Source organism: Vulpes lagopus, chromosome 23 (genome assembly GCF_018345385.1).
Source record: "Vulpes lagopus strain Blue_001 chromosome 23, ASM1834538v1, whole genome shotgun sequence".
NCBI classification, from domain to species: Eukaryota; Metazoa; Chordata; class Mammalia; order Carnivora; family Canidae; genus Vulpes; species Vulpes lagopus.
Window position 1 is genome coordinate 29747916 of NC_054846.1, and position 16234 is coordinate 29764149.

The window sequence follows — 16234 nt, forward strand, 5'->3', positions numbered from 1 at the left end:
GTGTTATGAAACTGTGTTTCCTATTTCTGGCTTTTCCTGATACCTCTCTGGCACAGGAAAGGGGGGAAATGTTATCTCATTATTGCCATTTGAGGGTAGAAGTCTAAGTTCCCTAGTTGGCTTCTGTTGACACCTGAGTTGTGGCAGATCATTATTGCTGGATGGTAGTGCCAGACCTATTTCTCTAGTAGTGCTTATCTGATGTCACTTCAGCAGGGTAAGGTAGGTGTTCTTCCTTACTGTTGATAGGGGTGAAAGTTTAGGTGCCCCATGTAGTCACCCTGATATTGCAAAACATGGGGTTTTATTATTGCTCAGCAGGGATAAAAGTCCCAGCTTTCTAGTTGGCCTTGTTGTATATCATCCAACCAGGGTATTAGTGTACCTTATTAAAATCTGGCTTTTGTTGCCATATTTGGTGGTGGAGTCATAGATTTTTCTGTAGTATTTTCCTGGAGGAGATTGTTATTGTCTAGAACATTTTTGTCTTGCTAGGCTTCCCCTTTCTTATTACTTTGGCTAGAGAGCAGGCTTAACCCTGGGAACCCAGCCGAGTGTCAGTTCTTTTATCCTAAGGTTTTTTTTTTTTTTTTTTTTTTAATTTTTATTTATTTATGATAGTCACAGAGAGAGAGAGAGGCAGAGACACAGGCAGAGGGAGAAGCAGGCTCCATGCACCGGGAGCCCGACGTGGGATTCGATCCCGGGTCTCCAGGATCGCGCCCTGGGCCAAAGGCAGGCGCCAAACCGCTGCGCCACCCAGGGATCCCTCCTAAGGTTTTTAGGTATCCATTTTTCAGAGTTGTGTTATGTGTTAGGTACACATATCATCCCCCCCCCATTCAAGATTTTTATTTGTGTTACTGAGATTAATATGGAAATGTACATTTGTTCCATCATCCCAGAGGTAGAAGTCTTATTCCAAAAGTTTTAAGATATATTACCAGTAAATTTTCATTTACTTCTGGATATTTTCTGATTTTGATTGTGACCTTTTCTTTAATTCATGTTATTTAGAAATGTCTTCTTTCTAAGCATATGTAGCTTTTTCAGTTACCTTTCTGTATTAAAAGTATCCTATCTTTCTGGTGTATTGAACCTTTTATCTTCACAAATGTCTGTCTTCATCTCTAGGACTATTTCTATTTGGCTGTTTTTTGGCCTTAAAATCTACTTTATCTAATATTAATGTAGTTTTGTCATCTGTCTTTAATGTTTGTTTTTGCTTTTTATTCTTTCAGCCTATGTACCCTTATGTTTTAAAAATGTATTACAAAAAATTATATAGTTGAGTTATATTTTTTCTCTTAAATTTCTCACTTACTTGAAGCATTAATCTGTAGAATTACTGATATGTATCTAAGTCTGTTGTTTTCCATTTTCCTATTTGTTGTTTCATCTTATCTCCCTGTTTATCTTCTTTTAAATGAAATTCTCAATGAAGGCATGATCAAATGAGGGGGTGCTGAGATGATTTTTGCCCCGCACCCCCTTACCCCCGGTTACATTTGGCAAGATGTGAAGACCTTTTGTTTTTCATTGCTTCTGGTGCTACTGACATTTAATGAGTAGACTAGAAACATTGTTAAATATCCTACAATGTACAAGATAGGTCCCTGGCCCTATCCAAATTGAATTTATCTGGTTTAAAGTGTCAGTAGTACAAAGTTTGAGAAACCATTTTTTAGAGTGTTTTGAGTAATGTAAAATTTCCCACTCTTTTAGGGTTCTTTAAGGGTTATCCTATAGAAAGTTTCAGCAAACTTTTATTTTGAAGAGTCAGATAAGTAAGTATTTATCTTTTCCTTTTTCTTTACCTCTGGCAACCCCTAATTTTTAAAATGTCTTCATAGTTTTACTGTTTCCAGAATGTCATATAATTGGAATCCTACAGTATGTATCCCTTTGAAGAATGGCTTTCTTTCATTTAGTAATATGCACTTAAGGTTCCTTTATATTTTTTCATGGTATGATAACTCATTTCATTTTAGGCTGAGTAATAGTCAATTGTTGGGATATACCACAGTTTATCCATTCACTTAATGAAGTACATTGTGGTTGCTTCCAAGGTTTGCCAATTAATGAATAAAGATGCCTTTGGCACTCATGTACAGTTCTTTGTGTGGATATAAGTTCAAGTAATTTGGGTAAATATCAAGGAGCACTGTAGGCTGGACTGTAAGATTAATAAATTAGAGTTCCTATTGCTTCATATTTTCACCAACATTTGGTGTTGTCCGTGTTTGGATTTGGGCCACCTTAATAGATTTGGAATAATATCTCATTGTTTCAGTTTGCAGTTCCCTAATTACATATGATGTTGCACAATCTTTTCATATGCTTATATGCCGCTTATGTATCTTCTTTGGTGGGATGTCTTAAGATCTTTGGGCCAGGTTTTAATTCAGTATTTCTTACTGTTGAATTTGACTTTGTATATTTTTATTAGCAGTCCTTTATCTAGCTCAGTCTTTTTCAAATATTTCCTCCCAGGCTATGACTTATCTTCTCATTCTCTTGGCAAATTTTTCATAGAGCAGAGGTTTTAAATTTTAATGAAGTCTAACTTACCAATTACTATTTTTTTTCATGGATCTTGCCTTTGGTGTTGTATCTAAAAAGTTATTGCTATATCAGAGGAATTTGATAGTTTTGCATTTTACATTTATGTGGATAATCTATTTGAGCTAAATTTTGTGATGGGTATGTCTGCCTAGATCCACTCTTTTTTTTGTTTTGTATGTGTGCTATTTTTTGCGTATGCTCCTGTACCAAAGATCAGTTGACTATATTTGTTTCAGTCTGTATGTGGACTCTATTCTGTTCCACTGATCTATTTGTCTATTATTTTGCCAATATCACATTTTGTAAAAAAAAAAAAAAAAAAAAAAAAAAGATTTATTTAGGAGTGCCTGGGTACCTTAGTTAAGCATCTGCCTTTGGCACAGGTCATGCTATCTAGCTCCCCATCAGGGTCCCTTGCTCAGTGGGGAACCTGCTTCTCCCTCTCCCTTTGCCCATCTCCCTGTTCATCTTATGCTCTCTCTTTCAAATAAATAAGATATTATTTATTTATTTGAGAGAGAGAGAATGCACATGAGTGGGAGAAGGAAGAAAGGGAGAGAATATCAAGCAGACTCCCTGCAGAGTGTGTAGCCCAGTGTGCAGCTTGACATCATGACCTGAGCCAAAACCAAGAGTCAGTTGCTTATCTGATTGAGCCACCAGGTGCCCCAGTATCACACCAAATGCTATTCTTTTATAATAAATCTCAAAGTCAGCTAGCATCAGTTTTCTGACTTTGTGCTAATGCAATATTGTATCAGCTATTCTGGGTCTTTTGTCGATATCCACAAAAAATTATTTTTGGGGATCATATTGAATCTATAATCAAGTTGGGAAGAATTTACATATTGACAGCATGAGTCTTCCCATCCATGAACATAGAATAATATCTTTCCATTTATTTAGTTCTTCGATTTTTTTTTAATCAGAGTTTAGTAATTTTCCTCATATTAAAAAAGAACATATTTTGTTAAGTTTAGAGATATTTAATTTGGGTGATACTAATGTAAATGGTCTTTTAAAATTCAAATTTCATTTATTTCGTTGCTGATATATAGGAAAGTGATGGGCTTTTTTGTATATTAACTTTGTATCCTGCAACCTTGCTATAATTGCTTATCAGTTCCAGAAGAATTTTTTTAAATTGGATCTTCTTCACAGACCATCATGTCATCTGCAAAGAAAGTTTTATTTCTTCCTTCTGAATTTATATGCCTTTTATTTTTTTGTCTTACTATATTAGCTAAGATTTCTCTCTATGATGTTGAGAAGGAGTGGTGAGATGGGACATTCTTGTTTGCTCTTGATCTTAGAAAATTTCTATTTTCTTATCACTAAATATGATGTTAGCTATAGTTTTTTTTTTTTTTTTTTTTTTTAGCAAGTTGAGAAAATTCCTCACCATACCTAGTTTGTTGAGTTTTTAAAATTATGAATGGGTGTTGGATTTTGTCAGATGCTTTTTCTGTGTCTATTGATAGGATCATGTGATTTTTTTTTTTTTTTGCTTTAGTCTATTCATGTAATCACATTAATTTTTTTTTTTTTTTGATGTTGCACTAGCCCTACATGCCTAGAATAAATTCTACTTGGTCATGTGTATAAATCTTTTTATACATTGTTGGATTCAATTTGCTAATTTTTTTTTTTAAAAAGATTTTACTTATTCATGAGAGAGAGAGAGAGAGGCAGAGACACAGGCAGAGGGAGAAGCAGGCTCTGTGCAGGGAGCCCAACGTGTGGGACTTGATCCCGGGTCTCCAGGATCAGGCCCTGGGCTGAAGACGGCCTTAAACTGCTGAGCCACTGGGACTGCCCCAATTTGCTAATATTTTATTGAGGAGTTTTGCATTTGTATTAATTTTTAAGCTCTTAAGAGATAACATTCTTAGCCTGGGGCCATACAAAACAAGACTGCAGACCAAATTTGGCTCATGAGTTCTAGTTTGTCAACCTCTTTCCTAGAGATTACAGTATGCATTCTTGACTTACCAAAGTGTTATATTCATTGATACTTTCAGCCTTTTCCCATGTAGTGCAAGGGCTCTGTAAGACTGGTAATTCTACATTTACTGACTTATATATCATTTCTTTATGTATTTTAAGTCTATATATATTAAAAAAAAAAAAACCCAGATACTATTTCATGCATTTCAGTATTCAATTAGAATTATGTACATATTTCCAGTTTTCATTTATCTTTATTTTTGTATTGTCCACATTTAAAATAATTTTCCTTGTGTATGAAAGACTCTTTCACCATTTCTTTTATTGTGTATCATCTTATGGGATGATTTTGTTTATCTGAAAATGTCTTTATTTTACCAATATTCTTGAAAAGGTTTTTTTTTTTTTTTTTTTCTATATTCATAGAGTGTTAGTTTGGAAGTTATTTTCTTTTAGCACTGTAAAGGTATTATTATGTGTGTTCTGGCTTTCATTGTTAAAGTCATTTGATGCTTATTTTCAAGGCCCTTTGTTTCTTTTCCTGGCTGATCTTACAATCTTCCCCTTTTCTTTAATAAAATGTTAAGATGATGTTCTCAGATGTGGATTATTTAATGAGATGTATGCAGATTTCTTTTTATTTACGTGCTTTTGGTTTTCGTAGGAAGTTGGCAACCTTTTTTTTTGGCAGGTATTGCTTCTGTACTATTCTTTCTTTCTGGGACTCCAATGGGCATATTGGTTAGAATGACGTTTTTATTCTCTGTATTTCTTTCCTTTTTTGTATTTTTCTTATTTAATTTTATTTAAATTCAAGTTGGTTAACATGTAGTGTTGGTTTCAGGAGTAGAATTTAGTGAATCATCACTTACACGTAACACCTAGTGCTCATCCCAACAAGTGCTGTCCTTAATTCCCATCACCCACTTAGTCCATTCCCTGCCACCTCCCTTCCAGCAACCCTCAGTTCTCTGTATTTAAGGGTCTTCTTGTGGGTTGCCTGCCTCTCTGTTTGTATCTTATTTTTCCTTCTCCTATGTTCATCTGTTTTGTTTCTTAAATTCCACATATGCATGACATCATGAATACTGTCTTTCTCTGATGACTTATTTCATTTGCATAATATACTCTAATTCCGTCCGTGTTATAACAAATGACATTTCATTCTTTTTGATAGCTGAGTAATACTCTATGACACACATATGTATGTATGTACACACACATACACATATGTTGATGGACATTTGGACTCATTCTATAATTTGGCTATTGTTTTTTTTTTTTTTTTAATTTTTTTTTTTAATTTTTTATTATTTATGATAGTCACAGAGAGAGAGAGAGAGAGAGGCAGAGACACAGGCGGAGGGAGAAGCAGGCTCCACGCACCGGGAGCCCGATGTGGGATTCGATCCTGGGTCTCCAGGATCGCGCCCTGGGCCAAAGGCAGGCGCCAAACCGCTGCGCCACCCAGGGATCCCCTAATTTGGCTATTGTTGATAGCATTGCTGTAAACATTGGGGTGCATATTTCCCTTTGAATCAGCATTTTTATATCCTTTGAATAAATACCTAGTGCAATTTCTGGGTCAGGGTAATTTTATTTGTAACTTTTTGAGGAACCTCTACATTGTTTCCCAGAGTGACTGCACTGGTTTGCATTCCCACCAACAGTGTAAGAGGGTTCCCTTTTCTTTACATCTTCACCAATACTGGTTGTTTCCTAAGTTATTAATTTTAGTCATTCTCACAGGTGTGAGATGGTGTCTGATTGTGGTTTTGATTTGTTTTATATTTCCGTGATGATGATGATTGATGTTGAGTGTCTTTCTATGTGTCTGTTAGCCATCTGGATGTCTTCTTTGGAAAAGTGTCTATTCGTGTCTTTTGCCCATTTCTTAATTGGATTATTTGCTTTTTGGGTGTTAATTTGGTAAGTTTTTTATAGATTTTGGACACTAACCCTTTATCAGATATGTCGTTTGCAAATAACTTCTCTCATTCCATTAGTTGCCTTTTAGTTTTGTTGATTGTTTTCTTTGCTGTGCAGAGGTTTTTTATCTTGATGAAGTCCCAGTAGTTCATTTTTGCTTTGTTTCCCATGCCTCCAGAGATGTGCCTAATAAAAAGTTGCTGTTACCAAGGTCAGGGAGATTGATGCCTGCTTTTCCTCTAGGATTTTGATGATTTCCTGTTTTACATTTAGATCTTTCATCCATTTTTAATTTACTTTCGTTACAGTGACAGAAAGTGGTCCAGTTTCATTCTTCTACATGTCCCTGTCCAGTTTTCCCAACACCATTTGTTGAAGAGATTTTCTTTTTCTCTATTGGATATTTTTTTAAAATAGTTTTTTAAGATTTATTTATTTGAGAGAGAGAGCGAGCCATTGCCATGCACACAGAAATGTTCACAGAGGGAGAGGGAGGAGAGAAGCAGAATCTTCACTGAGCATGGAGCCTGAAGCAGGTCTTGATCCCATTACCCAGGAGGTCATGACCTGAGCTAAAACCAAGAGTCAGATGCTCAACTGACTAAGCCACCTGCCTAGGTGGCTCCATTGAATATCCCTCCTTTGAATATTCTTTCTTGCTTTGTTGAAGGTTATTTGGCCACATAGTTGTGGGTCTTCCTTTTTTGTATTTTTTTATTCTTGTTTCTCTTTCTGCTTCAGCTTGAACATATTCTTTTAACTTATCTTCTTAAGCTATGTCCTATCTAGGTTGTTATGCTTGCTCATTGAGTTTTTATTTTTGGTTATGGAATTTTTCAGCTTTAGAGTTTCCATTGGTTTCTTTTTAGGTTTTCTAATTCTCTCACAAAATTCTCAACCTTGTTTTCTATTACCTTGTACACAATAATAAAGAAAATTTCTGTTAGAATTGCTGTCTAATAACTCTAATAGTGAGGCCCTTTTGTATCTGTTGTCTTTTGCTTCTTGTGATTTTAATTCATGTTGCCTTTATCTTCCCATGGATTTGAATTTTAAAAGTAAAAAAAAAATTGGGTCACATTTATTTGTAAAATTGTTTTTTAAAGCAAGTTTCAGCCTCTTCTAATATCCATCTAGATTATTCTTGTTAGGAATAATAAGGGTAAACCTTTAAAGTCTGTATTCAAAATGAAGTGGGTGTTCACCAGGGCTTCTCTACTCCTTGCTGGTCTAATCTGTGTGTCTTTGAATTTGAAGACTGTCAGAAGGCATCCCATCTTCTAACCACCTCTCTGGAACTGGCAGATGCCTCTAGGGGAAGAGTGGTCTCAAATGCCAGTCTCATCTTTCTGCATCCACATCTTCTCCTGTTCCTATTTCAGTAAATATTTATTCTCTTGTTGGTTTTCCAGTGTCTTCAAGCAGATTATTAAAATATGTATCCAACTTTTCTTGTCCAAAGCAGGAGGCTTGATCTAAATTAAGTTACCTTGTCTTCTCATACCAGAAGTGAAGACTATCTTCAGATTCCGTAGTGTAAGAGATTGATAATACATTTCCTGCATTGTTTAAGGTAGTTGGGGCTTTTGTTGTTAGCTAAAAACATCTTTATTTAATTAGCATAAAAGATATAAGTTCTATGTAAGCTTGAGTATAGAATTGTGGAACCACTTTTGAAGATCAGAGAAAAAATTATGTTTTATGATGCCTTTCTGTCCATGTTACTAGATATCTATTTGGAGGATACTATATTTTCCAAGATTATCTTTGATAAATTGATTACTACTGGACTGGAGAGAACTGAATATATGTGCAAAACACTTAAAAACAAAATTCATTCTGAACTGGTAATACTTGTGCAAATGGGCATATAATTTTCTGTGATTCTGAAATATTCCTTGGATAAAAGTCTGAAAATGTTTGCAGATGCAAACCTGGAGTTTATAACTTTAAGTGAGAAGATACCAGAGGGCAATACACATACATTTGCAGTGGAACTAGAATTGGAGATGATGTTGTGAAAATTGATAATGGGAAACCTCATTAAAATGGAGTTGTGAAGTTCAGCAAGGGGAGCTCTCACACCCTACCACTCGTAGTTGATTGTAGACCTAAGAGAAAGAGATGTACTTGATCTTGCTCTTGGATACTGTATTATCATAACTAGAAGAAGAGACACTTTTTTTTTTTTTAAGGTTAATAATGTGGTGGTGATTGGGAAATGGATACCCTACAGTTACTCCTGAAAAGTATTTGTAGTAGATTTTAGTGCTAAAAAGGGAAAGATTTAAATCCTTTTAACCCTGTTTTCCTAAAATATCCAGGTTTTAGTGAATTTTATTTGCATGGGAACTTCCATTTTAAAGTAGGAATTAGAATATTTACTGTCAACTGGAATAAAAATAAAAAATTCTTCATTTTATCTTGGAAATCTTTGTTTTGCTAGTAGTGGGACTGAGGGGTAGCTCTTTTTTTTTTTTAACATAATTTAAGCTTTTATTAAAATTAAAGCCTTATAATTTATAATGCCTTTTAGATGGTATTATTAGAAAGTATGAGATAAATTTATTGTTTCTATCTCTTAAAAATTAATTTGTATTGAAAAGAAGAATCAAAATTACATGCCAGTTTTATGATCCGATTAATTAACTCCTTGACAAGTGTATACTTCTGACAGGATAATGTTGTGGCAGCTGTTACAGACAGTGTACTGTTGCACATTTAACATGAGTAAGAAGTAAAGTTTTCTTGGAAAACTTTTTCCCTTCTATTAAAATGTGATTTGACAGAAAACCGAAGTAACTTCAATTTTAGTTGAAAAGTCTTAGGTGGTATGCAGACATTACATCAATTTATCAGAAATGGTATATTAAAAGAAAGATTGAGTAATTTGATGGTTGGTTTGTGTATGCTGAATATCTTGTAGTAGGAAAAGCTATTTCATGATGATCCATGACTAAGGAAGATGCAATTAGGAAAAAATACATATAATACATAGGTGGTCAGCATTTTTGTGTTGACTGATTTCTCATCTGAGTCTGCAGGGTGAGTACAGTTCACCTTGTGTCAAATAAAAGACCCTTTGTAGCATTAATCACAGACATAGTTACTTGCTGAAGGTCATCTTTGCGAAGATTATAATTTTCTCCAATCATTTGTCAAATTCTAAATGGCTTTTCCCCTGATTTCAGAGTATGGATTTTGTACTAAGATCCTTCTAGGAAATTTACCCTAGTAGCTTCAGGAAATGTCCATAGTTTGTCAATCTGGGGAGTACTTAAACTGGAAAAGTCAGTAACTCTAGTTAGGTTAATACTTGAAGATATGACGTTGACGGTCTCAGAAACTTAGAGTGGAAGTAAAGAAAATGTGTTAAGATATGATTCAATTTTTTGTTATAAACAATTTCAAAATCCGAAAATTTGGTTTTTAGAAATGAAAGATGAGTAAAAAGAAGGGATAAAAAGAATGTAACACTGAAGGAGTCTAACTCATCACTAACTAAGTGTATTTCTCTATGCAGGTATAATTTGGCATCCTGAGAGTCTGTCTTAGCAAGAAGGAAGTGGAAAATACCCTTGAAAAGAAAACTAAGACAAAAAAGGAAGCCAGACTTACTTTTACATGGTTAACTGCACATTTACCAATATGGACACCTTTCCCCCCATTTTTCCTCCTGGTGGAGACAGTGAGCTGACAGGTTCTCAATCCGAGTTCCAAAAAATGTTAATTGATGAAAGGCTACGATGTGAACATCATAAATCTAACTATCAGACTCTTAAAGCTGAACACACAAGGTAAATTGCTTAAATTTGGATATGAGGGGCTTTATTAAGAAAACTTTTTTTTGTTTGAATGTTTGCTCTGGAACATACAGTATAATTTTGTCTGCATTCTTTCGAAACTGTCATTTCGAAATATCATAAAATGTCATTTAACATTTTTTTAATACGGTGAAAATTTTGCTTTAAAATTACTATATTCACAACTAAACATGATCTTAAATGTGCTATGTATTTAGAAGTCTTTCTTTGAAAGTAGCAAGACATAGAAAATTAAATGTATTTAGGTGGCTAAATGTGTTCCTCCCCAAGTAAAATTGTATAGATAAACTATAGTGTTAATAATTAAATTCTAAAAGAAAAGATGTGAATTTAATGGATATACGAAATTGGTCTTGTTCTGTGGTGTTGGTTGACTTTACATAAAGTAATGCAATTAGAAAGCAAAGAATACCCTTAAAATGGAATTCTTTTTTTAAAAATCAGATTGCAAGATGAGTACATAAAGTCACAAAATGAACTCAAGCGCCTGTTAAATGAAAAGCAAACTCACCAGGAAAAATTTCAGCTGCTGCTCCAAGAGCTAAGAGGGGAATTAGTAGAGAAAACTAAAGACTTAGAAGAAATGAAACTGCAGGTAAGAAAATGTATTTCAGTTAGTGCTATTGGGAAAAAATTTCCTCTGCTCTTCAGGATTCTTCTAAGATGGACTAAGAATCAAATTGACATGAGATAGATTAACAAGAGAAAATCAAATTTAGTTTAGAAAGTATGCAGAATCCACACAATTGTGAAATTCCAAAGATAGGCAATAGGAGGCTTATGTGATGTCCTGAGCTAAGGAGACAGACAAGGTCTGGGGGTATAAAGAGAAAGAAGATCATCAGCAGGATGGTGAGAGGAGATGTTTGGGAAACAAAGGTTGCCCTGTTAAGCAGATAAATTTGTTAGGTAAAGAGGAACCTCTGTTAATCGCGCTCTTCTTGGTATAGGCTCTCCTTTCCAATTAAATTTAGGCAGTTGAGGGGCAGGTAAAGAGCTTTTCCTAAATCTGCTTGGTTTTGATTGCTTGTAAGTGAAAATAATCTTTATGCCAAAGCAGCTCATCTTTGGGAGGCCTGCCTTTGCGCCATGATACACAAATAGTCAGATGTTGTTAAATTTGATGAATTCTGCCTATATTTCGAATGAGTGTTTTGCTGTATATCCAGTGGTATAATTTAATATTCTTTCAAATATTCTGGACTGTTAGCTACCATGTAGGGTTACGCCATGAAACCGTTGTTTCATGTAAATTTGCATTAAATTACTATTCTGATTTAAATATTATACTCTTCAGAATAATTGGGGGAAAGGCTGGTTTGAATTGATAAATATTCAGAGTTTAAAAAATACTGTTTTAAAGGAAGTTTTACTAATTCTCCTTTAAGTATTATAACAAACTGAGCTAAAAAAGACTGATGGACTTTTCTTGAAGTTTTATTTTTTATGAAAAAAGTTATTACTGAAGTATAGTTGATAAGACTGAGTTATTTTTGAGGGACTTTTTAAAAGACTATAAAAACAATATGTGCACATAATTTGTGTGTGCAGTGTAAGGTAAATGGAGTTTCTAAAGCAAAAAATAGTTGGTACTGTGAAGTACTAACTATAGTTTTCATTTATTTGCCTAAAAAGAAGACCAAAGCTAAACTTCCTGTAGCACCAAATTTAATCTAAATTTAAAATTAGTAGATGCCAAGCAGTGATATTTTCCTGTATTCATTTAATCTCTAGGTGGCACCAGCTGTGTATTTCTTTTTATCTAGTGCTTGGTACAAATAATAAGGTATTTTTAATATTGAAGTCATAAGTTGGTAGAGTAAAAAGCTACCTTTCAAGTTAGCAAGTATGGCATATCACCCAATTCATGGATTCCTTTGATAGCAGCATTAGAAGTTGGTTATTTAGTATCTTCTTGAAATCTTCCATTATTGGGAACGCCACCGCTAAGCTTGAGTTGGAGCCTCTACTGAGTTGTTTTATTCCTAGGTGTAGTTAGGATAGTGAAACAAACAAAAACCTCAGAAATATGAGTTGAATAGGCAAATGTAATTTAAGACTATAGAATTGGTAAATTAATTCGTTTTGCAAATATTGAGAGGCCTATAGAAATGAGAATCTGTGAGCACTGAATACAAGGAATTCAAAATATTCTGCTATTGTAGATATAAACACTCTAGTCTTCTTAAGCTTACTGTTTACATGCCCTTGGTACAAAGAAGCATTTCTACATGTTACTCTGAAGAAACAGTAATTAATATCAGATAAAATTTACTTCAAGACAAAAAGAGTGTCACGTACAAAGGTCATTTTATAACAAAAAAAGGTCAGTTAACCAGTGAGATGATGACCATCAGCAAACAGCTGTTTTTATGCCTTGGTTTTATTATGTGGTAAAGAGGATAAAAGTTGTTAACAGCAGTTTGTTGTGAGAACTAATGAAATAATGTGTATTTTTAGTACAGTGTCTGACACATAATAGATATTCATAAATTATGGCCATTTATTCTGTTTGAATGCAGGCTCTATAAGGGCAGGAGCTCTTTTCACTGTGTCTCCAGTGCTCAAGTGTATTTATGTTTGTATTTATATATTTTATAATATACTAGCAAATATTCAACAATGAATGACATAAATAAATAGAATAAATGAATGAACTGGAATTGTTCTGTTCATATATAATAGTGTTCTTATTTCATATGTACTTAAAACTTAAGCATCTTAGAGTTGATGATCCTCTCATTCTTTCATATCTGTGATGAGTTTCTTGTCTGCCAAAAATATATGTTGAACTTCTAATGCTCAGTACCTCAGAATGTGACCTTGTTTGAAAATAGTCTTTGCTGATGTAATTCATTAAGATGAGGTCATACTGAAAGATCATGGGCCCTTAATCTACTGTGACTGGTGTCCTTCTAAGAAGAGAACAGACACAGACAGAAACACAGGGTAAGTGCCCTGTCATGGCAGAAGAGAGATCGAAGTGCTGCAGCTGCCCGGGAAGGATAAGGATCAGCAGCACTGCCAGCAACTAGGATGAGGTGAAGAAGCCTCCTGCCCTTCAGTTTTCAGAGGGAATGTGGCCTTGCTGACACCTTGATTTTGGACTTCAAGCCTCCATAACTATGAGACAATAAATTTTGTTGTTTTAAGATAGCCAGTTTGTGGTTTTTTGTTGTGGTAGCTCTAGGAAACTAATACACTGTCCAAAGCAGAATTCTTTTTTGGAACAATTGTGACACAGGGATCTTTATTTTCTGCTTCAGCGCTTTCAGTGGGAGAGAACCTAGTGAATGTTTAGGGTGATCCAGTTCCATTTATGGATTGGGGTATGTTAATTATTTTCCCTCTCTTGTTGAAATGAAATCATCCTTCCTGTTGCCTCTCTCTTGGTTCTTGGACTGTTCTTAGATCTACACAAAATAACTTTGGACATTTTTCCATGTGATAACTTCTCAAATGTTTGCTGACAAATATAATTTGGTAAAGTTTCTCTTTTTCAAGATAAACGTGACTGGTTTCTTCAAGGTATTTATCTGGCAAAAATACACTAAAATAAAGATCTATGTATTTATATACACATATTGAGTAATTTAGCTATTTGCTTTGTGGATGTTTGCAATTTGTACAAATTGCGAGCTGAATAAAAGAAATTCAACAAAGTAGAATCAACCAGAAATACTGTAATAAGTGTTTATGAAAGATGATTATTTTCAGAAAAGGCATGTAGTATCTTGTCTATCTGCAAAATCCCTTTTCTGAGCTAAGATTTAATATCCCTTTGGCTTTTTTATAGAAAAATGATATAAAAGATAGTCAATTAAAGAATATTTCTTTGTCACTTGTTGTAGTGAGTGGAAATAATAATAGTGCCTAACTTATAGGATGATTGTAAAGATAAAATGAGACAATGCATAGAACATGTTAGTACCGTGCTTTGATATAGAAAGTAGATAGAATGTTAGCTGTTGTTATTATATTATTGTTATGTACTATGTTAGCAAAACCTTTTTTAAAATAGAAGTTATTTGATAATATTTCTGTTCCAAATATTGAAACTTACTTTACTAAAAATTTATATGCTTTGTTTGTGTCAGGCAGTGGAATCTATATAACCCTGTATGTTTCCCATTTTATTTGGCAGCTAAATTTATTATTTAGTTTGTTGTTATCTTTCTGAGAATCTCTGGCACAGCAATATCTACTTCTCAAAATATTCTTTGAAAAATAATGATCTATTTTATATTAACATGACATTGTTGGTATAATATAGTCTTAATATTGGTAATGAGTCGTAGACTGGTGTATGATAAAGCATACTTTTAAGTTTCTTTTGAGACAAGTGGTGGCAGTATTCCATTAGAAGTCTAAGACACAGCATACTTTTTTCCTAAAATGGCATGGTGAAAATCCTCTAATTCTATGCCTTTGTGTACATGTGCTTTGATGGGGGTTTGGGAGGGAAGGGAAATTTTTCTTATGTATGTGTGCTTGTTTTTTATAAGATTCTTAGGAGGTAACAAAAAAATCAGAGACGTTATAGATTACAAGACTCTTGGGTAGTTACCAGCTTCAGTATTCTTTTCTCCTTTGTGTAGATTTATATTTCCATTGGTACTATTTTCCTTCTGGCTTAGGGACTTTAACATTTCTAACAGGGAGATCTAGGAGAAATTTTTTCAGCTTTTATATGTCTAAAAATAATTGATTTTAAAAAAATAAAAATAATTGATTTTAAAGATAGTTTTGCTGAGTATTAATTTCTGGGTTGACTGTTTTCCCCCCTAATACTTTTAAAGATGTTGCTCTTCTGTCTTCTCACTTATGTTGTTTTACATAAGAAATTTGCTGCCATCCTTATCTTTGTTCTTTATACACAGGGAGTCTTCTTTTCATGGCTGCCCTTAAGATTTTCTTTTTATTGCTGATGATGAGCGGTTTGGTTGACATGACTTTGTACTTAAATATTTATGGTGCTTAGTGTGTATTCGATCTGTGGGTTTGCAGTTTTCACTACATTTAGAAAAGTTTTGGATGTGACTTGTGAAAATATTTTTTCTGCCTCCTCTCTGATCTCCTGTGGGGATTCCGTTATTAGGCCACTTAAACTTCTCCCATAGCTGACTGGTATGCAGTTTATTTATTTTCAGTCTTTTTTGTCTCCTTGTTGCATTTTGGATAAATTCTGTTATCATGTCTTCAAGTTCACTGATGTTTTTTTTCTTCAGTATCTAATCTTTCATTAATCCCATATAGTGTATATTTTTCATCTCAGAAATTGTAGTTTTTACTTTTGAAATCTAATGTAGGTCTTTTTCATAAGTTGTTTATATCTACTTAACATGTTCAGTCTTTTCTCTAGCTTTTGGAACAAACGGAATTCAGTTCTAAGAACTATTTTAATGTCTTTGCTAATTCTAACATCTATCTCACTTCTGTGTTGGTTTTGGTTGATTGAATTTCTTTTCTTACTACTTTTAAAATAAAGTAGTATTTTCCTGCTTCTTTGCATGCCTGATAAATTTTTATTGGATGCTAGACATTGTAAATTTTGTTTTGAGTGCTAGATATTTTTGTATTCTGATAAATATTCTTGAGCTTTGTTCTGGGACAGTTATTTGGAAGCAGTTTCATCTTTCTGGGTCTTTTAAGATTTGTTAAGTGAGAGCAGATTAGTGGTTAGTGCTCATTATTTGCTACTGCTGAGAACCTTCTGAGTACTCATTGAAATGAAGATTTTCAGTCTGGCTTTTGGGAAAAGGAACTATTCATAGCTCTGTGTGAGCTCAGATTACTCATCCATCCAATTCTTTCAGGTTGTTCTTTTCCTGGCCTTATTTAAATATTCTCCTTACATGCATGTGCTGATTGGGGCACTCTTCTGAATGAGCCAAAAGAGACCTTTTGCAGATCTTTATAATTTTGTTTCTGTTCCACCCTCTTTTTTGCTACCCTCTCTTATGATTCTA

General features: G+C 34.0%; 1 protein-coding gene across 3 annotated transcripts in view; it reads left to right on the top strand.

Annotated features, from left to right (window-relative positions):
- The window catches only part of CEP83 (centrosomal protein 83), a 119191-nt gene that overhangs the window by 33666 nt on the left and 69291 nt on the right, over positions 1–16234 (top strand). For all 3 annotated transcript variants that reach the window (XM_041738318.1, XM_041738320.1, XM_041738319.1), the window contains 2 exons: positions 9965–10238; positions 10710–10860. In XM_041738318.1, the coding sequence (XP_041594252.1) occupies positions 10066–10238; positions 10710–10860 (324 nt within the window). In that variant the 5' untranslated portion in view covers positions 9965–10065. The remainder of the gene's footprint in view (positions 1–9964; positions 10239–10709; positions 10861–16234) is intronic.